Source organism: Mesoplodon bidens (genome assembly GCF_964165515.1).
Source record: "Mesoplodon bidens genome assembly, chromosome: 8".
In the NCBI taxonomy this organism is placed as follows: domain Eukaryota; kingdom Metazoa; phylum Chordata; class Mammalia; order Artiodactyla; family Ziphiidae; genus Mesoplodon; species Mesoplodon bidens.
In genome coordinates, this window is record NC_138165.1 from 94624357 (window position 1) to 94635886 (window position 11530).

Consider the following 11530-nt stretch of genomic DNA (forward strand, 5'->3'; position numbering starts at 1 on the left):
TCTTGGTGGGTGTGGCGGGAAGTAGATGAAACAACCCGGCGGCCGGGCGAAGCGGCGCTTCCCTGAAGAGCGAAGGGGTGAAACCATCGAGAGGGAGGGCCAGAGAGTCATGGCGGTAAGGGGCGGGGGAGTGACCGATTATTGCAAACCCCGCTGCTGGAGGCGCGAGCTGGGGTGTAGAGGGGCTTCGGGAGGGGGCTTCTGGGCGACCGACAAGGACCGGGAGCGGGAAGGGCTTTGTCTGTAGCCTTCCACGCCTACGAATTGTGGAATTCTGGATCCTATTCTGAGCTTCAGCGGAGGTCACCGCTGTCAGTTCACCGCACTGCGTGCCCGGCGTAGAGCAAAGTGGCAGGGGGGCAGGTGAGGTGTGCTAGAAGAGATTTGACCTCCTACCCTTCGGGATCTTACAGTCTAGAATCAGGCCGTGTCACATTTTATTGGGGGTGGAATTCGAGGAAATCTCCTTGGAGAAAGTAGCAGATGGGCGGGACTTCAACTGGAGAGAATGGAGGAAATAAATTAAAATGGGCATTCCGAGTCAAGAGAACTGCTTGAGCAAGGAAGAAGGAGGTTTGTATATTTGTTCAACAGAGAGTATTAGGAGCTAAGCCATTAAAGGTAGGTGGGCCCTGTATTGTGGAGGCAGAGGAGTTTTTACCTAATTCAGGGACCTGTTGAGAGCCAGTCATTGGAGGTGTTGGAATAGGGAAAGTAGTGGGATTCAAGCAGGTCCTTATGAAGAAAGAGCTGGACCCCTGTGTAGCAGTTTGGTGAAGCAGGACGTGGAGACCCATTAAGATGCCACTTCAAGAACTAAAATTAATTTCGAAGAGACAATTTAGGTGGGAGGTAATAAAAAGCTAAACAGGACATTAGCATGTAAAGGAGAGGAGAGGATATTTGAAGTACATGACTCATAATAGCAAGGCATGAGGTTACTGACAGGTTGACAGAAGACAGTAGCTTCTTCATCCCCTCCTAACTCTGGCCAGTGGGCCCCTTTCTAACTCAGCTGGTCCCAGGGACCACAAAAATTCTGTCCATCCATTATCCTGATGTGAAGCCGGTTATATGGTTCTCTCAGGTTTAAGGAATCTCCAGACATAGTCGTCTGGCAAGAAACAGGTATGAACAGGATAATGAAAGGCAAAATGGGGCGAGTGGCCCAGAGTCCCATCCCTTGCATTCCAACACCAACCCCACCCCACAAAGGGAGGATATTGAAGCACACAGTAATGCTGACCTGTCCTTCCTGCTCCCAGCTTCTGCAGGGGGGGAGGGGGTGGGTTGGGGAGGAATTTCAGAGTCCATTTTCTAAACTAATCTTGTGCTTTGTCCCATCTCCACTGCTCCCCACCCCTAGGTCTTGAAAATGCCTTGGGGCCTGTAAGATTCAGTGTTTTCCTTTCAAGATGCCCCTCTCAGACTTTGTTCTGGCCCTGAAGGACAATCCCTACTTTGGGGCTGGATTTGGGCTGGTGGGTGTGGGCACAGCCCTGGCCCTGGCCCGGAAGGGTGCCCAACTGGGTCTGGTGGCGTTCCGGCGCCATTACATGATCACACTGGAAGTCCCTGCTCGAGACAGGAGTTATGCCTGGTTGCTTAGCTGGCTCACCCGCCACAGTACCCGAACTCAGCACCTCAGTGTCGAGACTTCGTACCTTCAGCACGAGAGTGGCCGCATCTCCACTAAATTTGAATTTGTCCCCAGCCCTGGAAACCACTTTATCTGGTAAGGTTGGGAACCAGAGAGAGCTCTGAGAGTAGAAAAGGAGAATGAGGGGAGGTGGGTTTGACCCATTCGTTCACCTCACTTTGACCATTCTTATTCAGGTATCAAGGGAAATGGATCCGGGTGGAACGGAGCCGAGAGATGCAGATGATAGACCTCCAGACGGGGACCCCCTGGGAATCTGTCACCTTCACGGCTCTGGGCACTGACCGAAAGGTCTTCTTCAGCATCCTGGAGGAAGGTGTGGGATGGCACAGACAGGCTTTATGGGGGCAGGGGGTGGTGGTTGCAGGGATGGGGTCTTCGACATCAAAGGAAGAGAAGCTTGGAGAGGAGGAACAGGAGGCTCTGAGACCATGGGAGCACTGGTGGCTAGGGAAACTGTTTTGGCACAGCTCTGCCTAGTAGCATGGCAAAGAGAAATTACTGGCTTTGTCTCATCTCCCCCCTCCCAGCTCGAGAGCTAGCCTTGCAGCAGGAGGAAGGGAAGACAGTGATGTACACAGCCGTGGGCTCTGAATGGCGCCCCTTTGGCTATCCACGCCGCCGCCGGCCACTGAATTCTGTGGTTCTAGAACAGGGTCTGGCTGACCGAATCGTCAGAGACATCCGGGAATTCATCGATAACCCCAAGTGGTACACTGACAGAGGTGAGAAGCAGCTGGGGTCTTGGCTAGGTTGTTTTTGATGTGGTATTAGAACAGGAGGGAACAGGCTGGTCTTTGTGGCCAGATATAAAGCTGTGGGCTAGCGCTTTATATTTGTGGGCAAATATAAGGCTCTAGCCTAATTCCCATAGACGAAGGGGAGAGAAAAGTTGTCTACGGTAATGATTTCTTCCAATGCCAAAGTCATCAGGCCTCCAGGAGCAGAGTTGGGCATGAATGTGGACATCTGGGGCAGAGTACATGATTCATTTTAGGTCCTGACCATCATCCCGGCTGTATTCTTAGGCATTCCCTACAGACGTGGCTACCTGCTTTATGGGCCCCCTGGTTGCGGAAAGAGCAGTTTTATGTGAGTAGAGTCAAACTTCCCTTAACCCTCAAACTGGAGAGAAACTGGACTGGTGGGGTTGGAAAGGGAAATAAATGTGGGGAACAGGAACCGGGATGAACATGAGACATGTGGAACACTAGCGGGGTATGGTGAAAGGTTTAGGCCTCTGAGACAAAACTAGTACAGTGAGGAACAAGCAGCTGGGCCCAAGGACCAGTTTCCAGGTTGCCCATTACCTGTCATCCCTCCTCCATAGCACAGCCCTGGCTGGGGAACTGCAGCACAGCATCTGCCTGCTGAGTCTCACAGACTCCAGCCTCTCTGATGACCGGCTCAACCACCTGCTGAGCGTGGCACCACAGCAGAGCCTGGTGCTCCTGGAGGATGTGGATGCTGCCTTTCTCAGTCGAGACCTGGCTGCGGAGAGTAAGTGAGGGAAGTTGATGGAAGGGGGAGTGTTTCTAAATGAGGAACAGTGGAAGAAAGGAGAAATCCAGAGAGCTGATGGAGGACACCTGGGTTAGCAATGAGTCCACAAGACGCACTGATAAGTAGGGGGACATGGTAAGTAAGGAGTAGAAAGGGATGCTAATTTTAAGTAGGGCTATGATCACTCACGCTTTATCTCTGCCTTCTTCCAGACCCAGTAAAGTACCAAGGTCTAGGTCGGCTCACTTTCAGCGGCCTGCTCAATGCCTTGGATGGCGTGGCTTCCACTGAGGCACGCATTGTGTTCATGACCACCAACCATGTTGACAGGTGAGGAGTGAGGTACTCAAAACTGTGAGGCAAGATTCCACCCCCTCACCATCTTAGGAGGGTCAGGAGGTTCAGCGGGACCTTTTTTTTTTTTTTTTTTTTTTTTTTGCGGTACGCGGGCCTCTCACTGTTGTGGCCTCTCTCGTTGCGGAGCACAGGCTCTGGACACGCAGGCTCAGTGGCCATGGCTCACGGGCCCAGCTGCTCCGCGGCAAGTGGGATCTTCCTGGACTGGGGCACGAACCCGTGTCCCCTGCGTCGGCAGGCAGACTCTCAACCACTGCGCCACCAGGGAAGCCCTAATGGGACCATTTTTGGGGGTGCTGGTGGCACTGCTGCTCATGACTCTGCTTCTGCTGCCTTCTTCTCTTAGGCTCGACCCTGCCCTGATACGCCCTGGGCGAGTAGACCTGAAGGAGTACGTGGGCCACTGCTCACGCTGGCAGCTGACCCAGATGTTCCAGAGGTTCTATCCAGGGCAAGCAGCTTCCCTGGCCGAGACCTTTGCAGATCGTGTCCTTCAAGCTACAACTCAGATCAGCCCTGCCCAGGTGCAGGGCTACTTCATGCTTTATAAAAGTGACCCTGCAGGGGCAATTCACAATGCAGAGTCTCTGAGGACGTGACAACCGGGCTGTTCCCAGCCCTCTCCTCCTCTAGGAAATCAATAAACACCTGCCATGCTACTCCGTTCTCTGACCTCCCTCCTACCTTCTGGTGTTGGCACTTCAGGAAAAAAGCAGGGGCTATAAACACAGATGCCTTCAGGGGCCATCAGGTGTCCACATATGCAAATGCTGGGGGCACAGCCTGCCTTAGACAAAGGGGGAAGAAGAGAGACTGTAGTAAACAGGAAAGCACCATCCTCCACCTCAACATACTCAAGTATAGATAGATGTGGGTGTATGCACAGTGGGTTATGGGGCAGGGTGGGTCCTGCATATTCTTCTTAAATGTTGGCCTCCACTAGTTTCCCTTGGAATCCACTATACTAGCTGAGATGTCAGACTTCTCTTTATCCAGAGCCCGATTTCCTGGGAGAACAGACTTCAGAGCAAGATTGTGGCTACTCTGCCATGCTCGTCTTGCTGGGAATTTAGAAAGAGAGCCATACTTCACAGGCTAGGCACTACTGAGTAAGGAAAGCCAAACAAGGCCAATCTCTTTATTGTCCCCCCACCACCCCCCACAGTACTGCTAGGAACCATCCTCCAATTTGAGGCTCACGGGCTCCTTTCGAGGACCAGGCCGGAAGGCTCCCCGACCCCGAGGCAGGTGGGGGTAGGAAGAAGCTGGTGTCCGACCCTTGGAGCGCTCCCAGCGGGCACAGTCACGAGTCCTGCGGGGCGGGGGACCCTGCCAGTTGCCGTGCCCCTTTTCTTGGGGAGGGCCTTCAACCCCTTGGTTACGGGACTCTGGCTTTAGGTCCATAGGCTCCTTGAGGGGCCCCTCAGGAGGTGGCAGTTCCTGGGTGTCACTGGTACCTTTGAGGGCATTGCACTCCCCTCCTTTTAGATGCCTCCGTTCGGGCTGTCTCCAGGGACCTCGACTGGCCCGGGGAGGATCTAGCATAGCTTTCTGGGTCTCGCCCAGCTTCTGCTGATTTGGCCTAGCCCCTGGAGTCTTCTCACATATGTATTGGGAGGCCACAGGCAGAGGAGCTGACAGGGTGGTCTGAGCAGTTGATGAGGTGGACTGTTCTGTGGCAAGGGTACTGGGTGGGTGGGATCCTCCAGAGGCATCTACAGCTGACTCGGGTTCCAAAGGGGCAGGAGGCTAGAAGGAAGTGAGCAGATGCAGTGAAGGGGATGCAATTCCTCAAAGCGGGGAACCGCAGGCCCCTCACCTAGAATCTGAGCCGACCGCCATCCGCCTATAACCTCCCAGGGTAGAACAAAGCTCACCCGAGGGCCACGGCAGAGGGGTGTTGGTAGGAAGGTTGGGGTCATCAGGGGAGGAGTGGGAAACCCTTCCCTCACCTGCTGGAGGCTGATGAAGTACCGGTTACGCTCAGCCTCAAGGTCAATGATGCCCCCCCTCTCCTGCTGTCTCTGGTAGAGCCTCTTGCGCTCTTCTTGCTGGCGCAAGCTCTCTGCATCGGGCTGGTACAGCTCCTGGAGGGAAAGGAGCAGAATGGCACGGAGAGAAGAATCAACAGGAGAAGGCAGACTTGAGACCCCGGCTCTTCCAGGACTGCCTCAGGAGATCTGCTCAAGGTTCTTGGTTTTATCCCTCAGACTGGGCTCCCAAACAGAGTTTTGGACTTCTGCTGGGGGCCACGGCTTTACAGAGAGGGCCCAGGCAGCTTGAGGCCAACTCCAGAGGCCCCATTCAAAGCAGACAAGATGCCATTATTCTTGGCTCAGATTGGCAGCGAGTTCCCTTACCACGGGCTGCTGGGGTTCAGGGGCTGCTTTCAGCGAGGCAAGATCGTACACGAGTGGCTCTCTGCACACCGGGCACTGCACACCAACAGCCTTCTGAAAAGAGAGGCGAAATCGCACCCCTGCTTCCCAGCCTAGGGTGCTTGCCAGCTGCCCAGCCTCATCTGTAGAGGGCTGGGACGGAGGGGCATAGGAATACCTGTTCAGCAGTGAGGGGGAGCAAAGCAGGGGCTGACTAACTAGAGGCCTGGGAACCCTCTGAAACCGTGTGCAATATGATTACGTGTACGTATAAGGATGCCCCTTTTTCCTGGACAAAGGTGAGCTTTCGTTAATCTCAGAGGTACCTATGACCCTGAAAAGGCTAAGGCGGCCCTGGAGTGGAGCGATAGAAGAGGGTATGAGGTCAAGCGAGCAGGGCCAGCAGGTCGACCTGTTTGGTTGCGGCGTGCTGCCATTCCCGTTCCTGCTCCCGCCCCTGGGCCTGCAGCTCCTGCTCCATGTGCTGGATGTACCGAGCCAGGCAGTGGCAGTGGAAGTAGTGGTAACAGGTGGTTTTGGTAAAGGCCTCCTTCTCCTGGAGGGTAAGGCACTGTGTCAGAGCTCGCCCCGAGCCCTCCACTGTCTGTCACAGCCGACCCCCAGGTCCCAAGAGAGTAACCCACCTGGAAACCATAGAGGCAGATGACGCACTGGCCATGGGGGATGTTGTTATCTGTGAGAATTTCCTTCCCTTTCTGAGAGGAGAGAAGACACTGTTCAAATAGGGAGGCAGGGGCCAGAACTGTGAGTGAAGCTTGTTGACTACTCCCAGGAGTGACTGGCGGGCCGTCTCCCACCGAGCCAGTTTTGCCTTGTGTTCATGCATTTCTGTCTTGGTGATGCTCCCTCTGCTTGGAATCAATCCTCCTCCATGCCCACACCCCTCCCCCCAAATCTACCCAGCTTCAAAATCCAATTTAATTGTTTTTCCACTCATTAAGTCACTTTTAACACATCTTGGGGATGAAAATAAAACACCTTAGAGAGTAAAAAATGTTCAATTAAAACTCACATCTTCTGGGAGGCCTTTGCTGGTTATCCCCCTTTGAATATCACTCCCTCAATGAGCCTGTTCTGGAGTCAGCTTTCAGAAAGAAAGTGAAGGCATGGACACCCCAAACGGACAGAGAATTCAAAAGGCATCAGGTTGAGCTATGAAATACGCATTTGCACTGTTGTTTAATAGCTAATACTCTGGAATTCCACAAAGTTCAGAGCTGCATCGTGGAGGCCTGACACAGAAATGCTACAGTGGTCTATGCCCACTCTGACTCCAGGCCACCCACCTTCATTCTTTTCTGAACATTTTTCTTAAAAACTCAAAGTAGAGGAAAACAAGACTGTATTTGTGTTTTTGATCTCAAACAACAAAAGTTAGCTGTGTATATTAACTTGTAGCTCTAGGCATAGTTTCATGTGGGTTGTTTCCTTTACTAGGGTAGAAACTCTTTGAGGAAAAGAACCATGACTTTTTCTAGTCAGCTCCAATGACAGACTAGCCTTCAAATGTTCATGTATGGCTAGACCCTCCAGGCAAGATCTCTTGCCATTTTCAGTTGCCAATGCCAAGAGAACAAGAAATGCACTGATAATGAAGCACAAAAAATCCAAGTTAAAGAGGAAAAAAAATTTTCTGTCACGATGCTGGAATAGGCAACTTGGGGAAGCTATAGAACCGTCTTTGGGGAGATTTTTTGAAACAGAAGAGAGTCTCACCTTTCTGGAGCAGTTTAGGCTTACCTAAACAACAAGAACTAAATGAATGTCTCCAGACATATTTAAGATTCTAGGCCCACGGCCTCCCTTGAAAGAAACTGCTCTAGCTGGAAGACAAGGACATTTCCCCAGGCTAGCACACCTCTCACCTCGATGAGTTCATAGAGCATGGCAGTACCCAGCCCAGCCTCAGCCATGTGGCTCAGCGCCTGTGAGATCCTGTGGGAGAGGGCAAAGCAAAAATTAGGCCTGCCCCCTTCCCTCACCAGACTGAGCTGTATCCCAAATTTTCCCTGCTCTGACCAGCCCAACTTACTTGTGGATCTGTTCATCTGAGAGTCCTCGGGGGTTACGGATAGAGATCTGTGGCACCTCATGGGGATACTAGAGAGAGAAAATACCATGCTACCGCTAATGCACTCTACCCCAAGGCCTCTCCCCTGCCTCCCTTTGCTGCCATAATGTAGAGGCCTCACCTGTGCTGGGACCCGAAGCACCAGAGTGAAGCAGACATACTGTGAATCCTGGTCTTCTGCGGTGGCGGGGTGCAGGGTGATGTAGATCTCCCATGGTGATGATCTGCAGGTGGATGAAGTGGAGACCTGGGATGTGACTGGGCAGGGACTTGAGAGCTGGGGAGGATGGGGGTGAGAGAGTAAAGCGGGCAGAGGAAGTGAGCATCAGGCTCTTTCTTTGGGGTGATTAAAGGAACAGACTGTCTACATGACAGAAATACTATCTCAAATCAAGGCCCACAGATACTGCATGGAATCCTCTTACTACCAAGGGGACTCCTGCCCACCTCTAGTTGAATACGTACCTGCCATTTCCTTTGACCACCTGTAGTTCATCCAGATAGATAGACTCTAACACTTCAACTTCAGAGGGAAGGACCCTGGAGAGACAGGGGAGATTGACTTACCATTACAACTCTCCCTATTAAAGCCTACTAAGGCCAATGAAGGCTGGCTTTGTAGAAAAATGGCAATCTGCATGAGTGGATTCTCTTGCTAACCTCCATAAAAATGGGGGAAACATGTTACCTTAATTTGTCAAGTGGCCAGGTAGAAAGCACAGTAATCAGAGTTTTACAGATCATTTCTGCCAATAGATGAGGAAACAGATTCCCAAGAAGGTGAAAAGACTAGCCCAAATCTCAAGGCTTAACAGAGGGAGGACTGAGACCCAAGCTAGGTTTCCTGACTCCCTGTATAAGTTTCATTGTACTGTTGGTTGTTCCTTAGTGGCCATCTCTCTGACCCAGAAATATGACATCTATTGATTAGCATTAAGGTTACCAATACCACTCCTGGCTTTCCCTACACCGTTCATGGATCCTAGTGTCTATACACACTGCCAATACCAGTCACTGTAAACCTCCTCAAAGGAGATACCAACCTGAACAGAACAGGTCTACATGCTGTAAAGGCTGTGCTGTAGTGGAAGAGCCATCAGCCTTGGAATGAGTAACAGGTACCAATCACTTACCAGCTATGTGATCTGAGTAGTTACTTATATCTGTAAGCCTGAATTACCCTGTCCACCACATAGATATTACCACCCACTCTCCACAGTTATCGTGAGGATGAAAGGTGATGTCAAGTGCCTAATAGTATCTTGGCCATAGTAGCTAGTATGTGTTCTTTTTTCTTCCTATTTGTATTAACCTTCTCCCTTAAAAGGAAAGAGAGAAGGTTGTAGTTAATATTCAATGTATTTATGATCCCTGCTGTCTGACTGATCTAGATCAACTTGTGCAGGTCAGGATCCAGTGGCCCCTCCACCCACCTGCTCCCCAGTCCAGAACTCTCTTAGGAAGAGATGTCAGTGTCCCTGCCATCCCTTAGAGGACACACATGTTTAATCACAGAAACAGCAGTTGTAATGCCACTGAAGATGAGTTACTGGCTTGAGGCCACAGCTTTACCCAGATAATACATGGAAAGATACATGCTTGGTTTGCTTTCTTATAGTTATATTGCCCCTTCTTCACCAAGAGCAGTGCTGCCCTAGTGTGACATATATGTGTGTGTGGGTGTGGGTGTGTATACATGCGTATGTGTATATATATATAGAGTGATTCTCAAAAATTTTTAAAGTCTGAGGCAGATACCTGAAAATATAAATAGATAACGTAGCTAACAGTTGAGCACTTCTGGTTGACATGAGCGTTGGAGTCTTAGAGCACCGCAGGCTGGTTGTACAATCAATACGGCCCTCGCCAAGGCACAATGTGTCCCCTCAGAATCTTAAATTCCCCCTGAATAGGTTGAAAACAGCAACTCTGGATGGTCTCAAAAAAGGCTAGCACTGGCTGGGCTCCCTGAACCAATGAAACACTGAGGTGTAGCCTCCATCAAGAAGCCCTTCAATACTTCACCCACCCTACCTGTGACTTGGGCCCTGGATGTGAGATATGAAATGGGATGGTGGTAAGATGGTGACAAAAAAAAGGGGAGGGCTTCCCTGGTGGCACAGTGGTTGAGAGTCCGCCTGCCAATGCAGGGGACACGGATTCGTGCCCCGGTCCGGGAGGATCCCACATGCCGCGGAGCGGCTGGGCCCGTGAGCCATGGCCGCTGAGCCCGCGCGTCCGGAGCCTGTGCTCCGCAACAGGAGGGGCCACAACAGTGAGATGCCCGTGTACCGCGAAAAAAAAAAAGTGGGGGGGGGGGAGTGGAACTACAATGTCCTAGAACTAAGAACCTAAGGTTTGGAGTCTGACAACCTGGATTCCTAGCCATAACTATGTACCTTTTGGCAACTCATTTTACCTCTTCAGGCCTCATTTAGTCTCCTCAGGTGCCTACATCTCAGAGTTATTAATGAAAAGGAGGCTTAGGTATGTTACAAATCCATCTTGATCCTCTCAGATCCTTCTCTGAGGTGGATGCCACACCCACTTTTTTTTTTTTTTACAGCTGAGAAGCTAGGTGGCCTGGTCAGCATCACACAGCTAATAAAATATGATGTGAACCCACATTTATCTATTTCCAAATCCCAGAGTCCTTCCATGTTCTGGGCCCTTGTGAAGAATGCTTGAGAGAAGGACTAGGAGCGCTTTTCGTGAGGTGTAAAGCTTTATTCAGACAACAGTCCTCATTAGTGCTGTCGGGAAGGGAGAAGGTTGAGGAAAGCCTCAGAGGAAATAGCCTGGTCCGAGGGAAAAGGGGGACGGGAACTGGAGGACATCGGTTCTGGGAAGTAAAAGGGCCGGGGAGGGGGGCGGAGATCTGATAAACAGGCACCCCCCGGGACCGTGAGCAAATCCACTTCAGAAGGCGAGAATGGGACGGGGTGAAGCCGGAGGATCGAACCTGATAAGGCGCGGCCCGAACTAGCCAGGCCGGCGCTGATGCGGTCTCCTCCGGGTCAGACCAGTGCCCCTCCACCCACCAGCTCCCCAGTCCAGAACTCTCTTAGGAAGAGATGTAAGTGTCTCTGCCATCCCTCATCCCTCGCCCCGCCGCACGCGCCCGCCGTACGGACCGTCCGCGGCTGCCGCTAGTCCCCCGGACCGGATCCAGGCGGTCCTCCAAAGCCCATGACCCCAAAGTTACCAGTCCTCCTCCCCTGCAGCTGCCGACGCAGACGCCGCCATGTCTTCTGCGGCCCGCAGCCGGAACCGGAAACAGCCTCCGGGCAGTTGGAGGCGGAAAGTAAAGCAGTGGAGGGAGAGTAGCTCGTGGCCGTTTCTAGGCAACCGCAGACTCGCGGTCCTTAGATGGTCCTGAGGGCCAAGGGATGGCTCGGAAATGCCCTAGGAAGTGCCTATGGGCGGCCCACCGTCTCTCCCACACCCCTGAACGCCTGTTCCTCCGAACCTCTGACCAGTTCTAGCGAGTAAAATTGGTAACAATGTGAGTCTAAAGAGACCGGCAGTGGGGGTGGGACG

General features: G+C 52.1%; 2 protein-coding genes across 5 annotated transcripts; one reads left to right on the plus strand and one right to left on the minus strand.

Annotated features, from left to right (window-relative positions):
• Positions 1–27: 27 nt before the first annotated feature.
• On the plus strand, positions 28–4179 carry BCS1L (BCS1 homolog, ubiquinol-cytochrome c reductase complex chaperone). 3 transcript variants are annotated; one of them, XM_081242933.1, is made up of 8 exons: positions 28–115; positions 1367–1735; positions 1837–1976; positions 2191–2385; positions 2689–2752; positions 2991–3160; positions 3376–3493; positions 3867–4179. In XM_081242933.1, the coding sequence occupies exons 2-8, from the start codon at positions 1416–1418 to the stop codon at positions 4117–4119; spliced, it is 1260 nt and encodes a 419-aa protein (XP_081099059.1). In that variant the 5' UTR covers positions 28–115; positions 1367–1415; the 3' UTR covers positions 4120–4179. The 3 variants fall into 3 exon arrangements, with proteins under 3 accessions (XP_081099059.1, XP_081099061.1, XP_081099060.1); XM_081242935.1 differs by lacking the exon at positions 28–115 and adding an exon at positions 200–363; XM_081242934.1 differs by lacking the exon at positions 28–115 and adding an exon at positions 383–573.
• Positions 4180–4623: 444 nt separating this feature from the next.
• On the minus strand, positions 4624–11262 carry RNF25 (ring finger protein 25). 2 transcript variants are annotated; one of them, XM_081242454.1, is made up of 10 exons: positions 11196–11262; positions 8456–8530; positions 8112–8214; positions 7952–8019; positions 7785–7854; positions 6543–6614; positions 6311–6454; positions 5881–5970; positions 5473–5607; positions 4624–5269 (listed from the first exon to the last, which is right to left on the minus strand). In XM_081242454.1, exons 1-10 carry the CDS (start codon positions 11234–11236, stop codon positions 4691–4693), a joined length of 1377 nt encoding a protein of 458 aa, XP_081098580.1. In that variant the 5' UTR covers positions 11237–11262; the 3' UTR covers positions 4624–4690. The 2 variants fall into 2 exon arrangements, with proteins under 2 accessions (XP_081098580.1, XP_081098579.1); XM_081242453.1 differs by having other exon boundaries at positions 5881–5973.
• Positions 11263–11530: the final 268 nt, after the last annotated feature.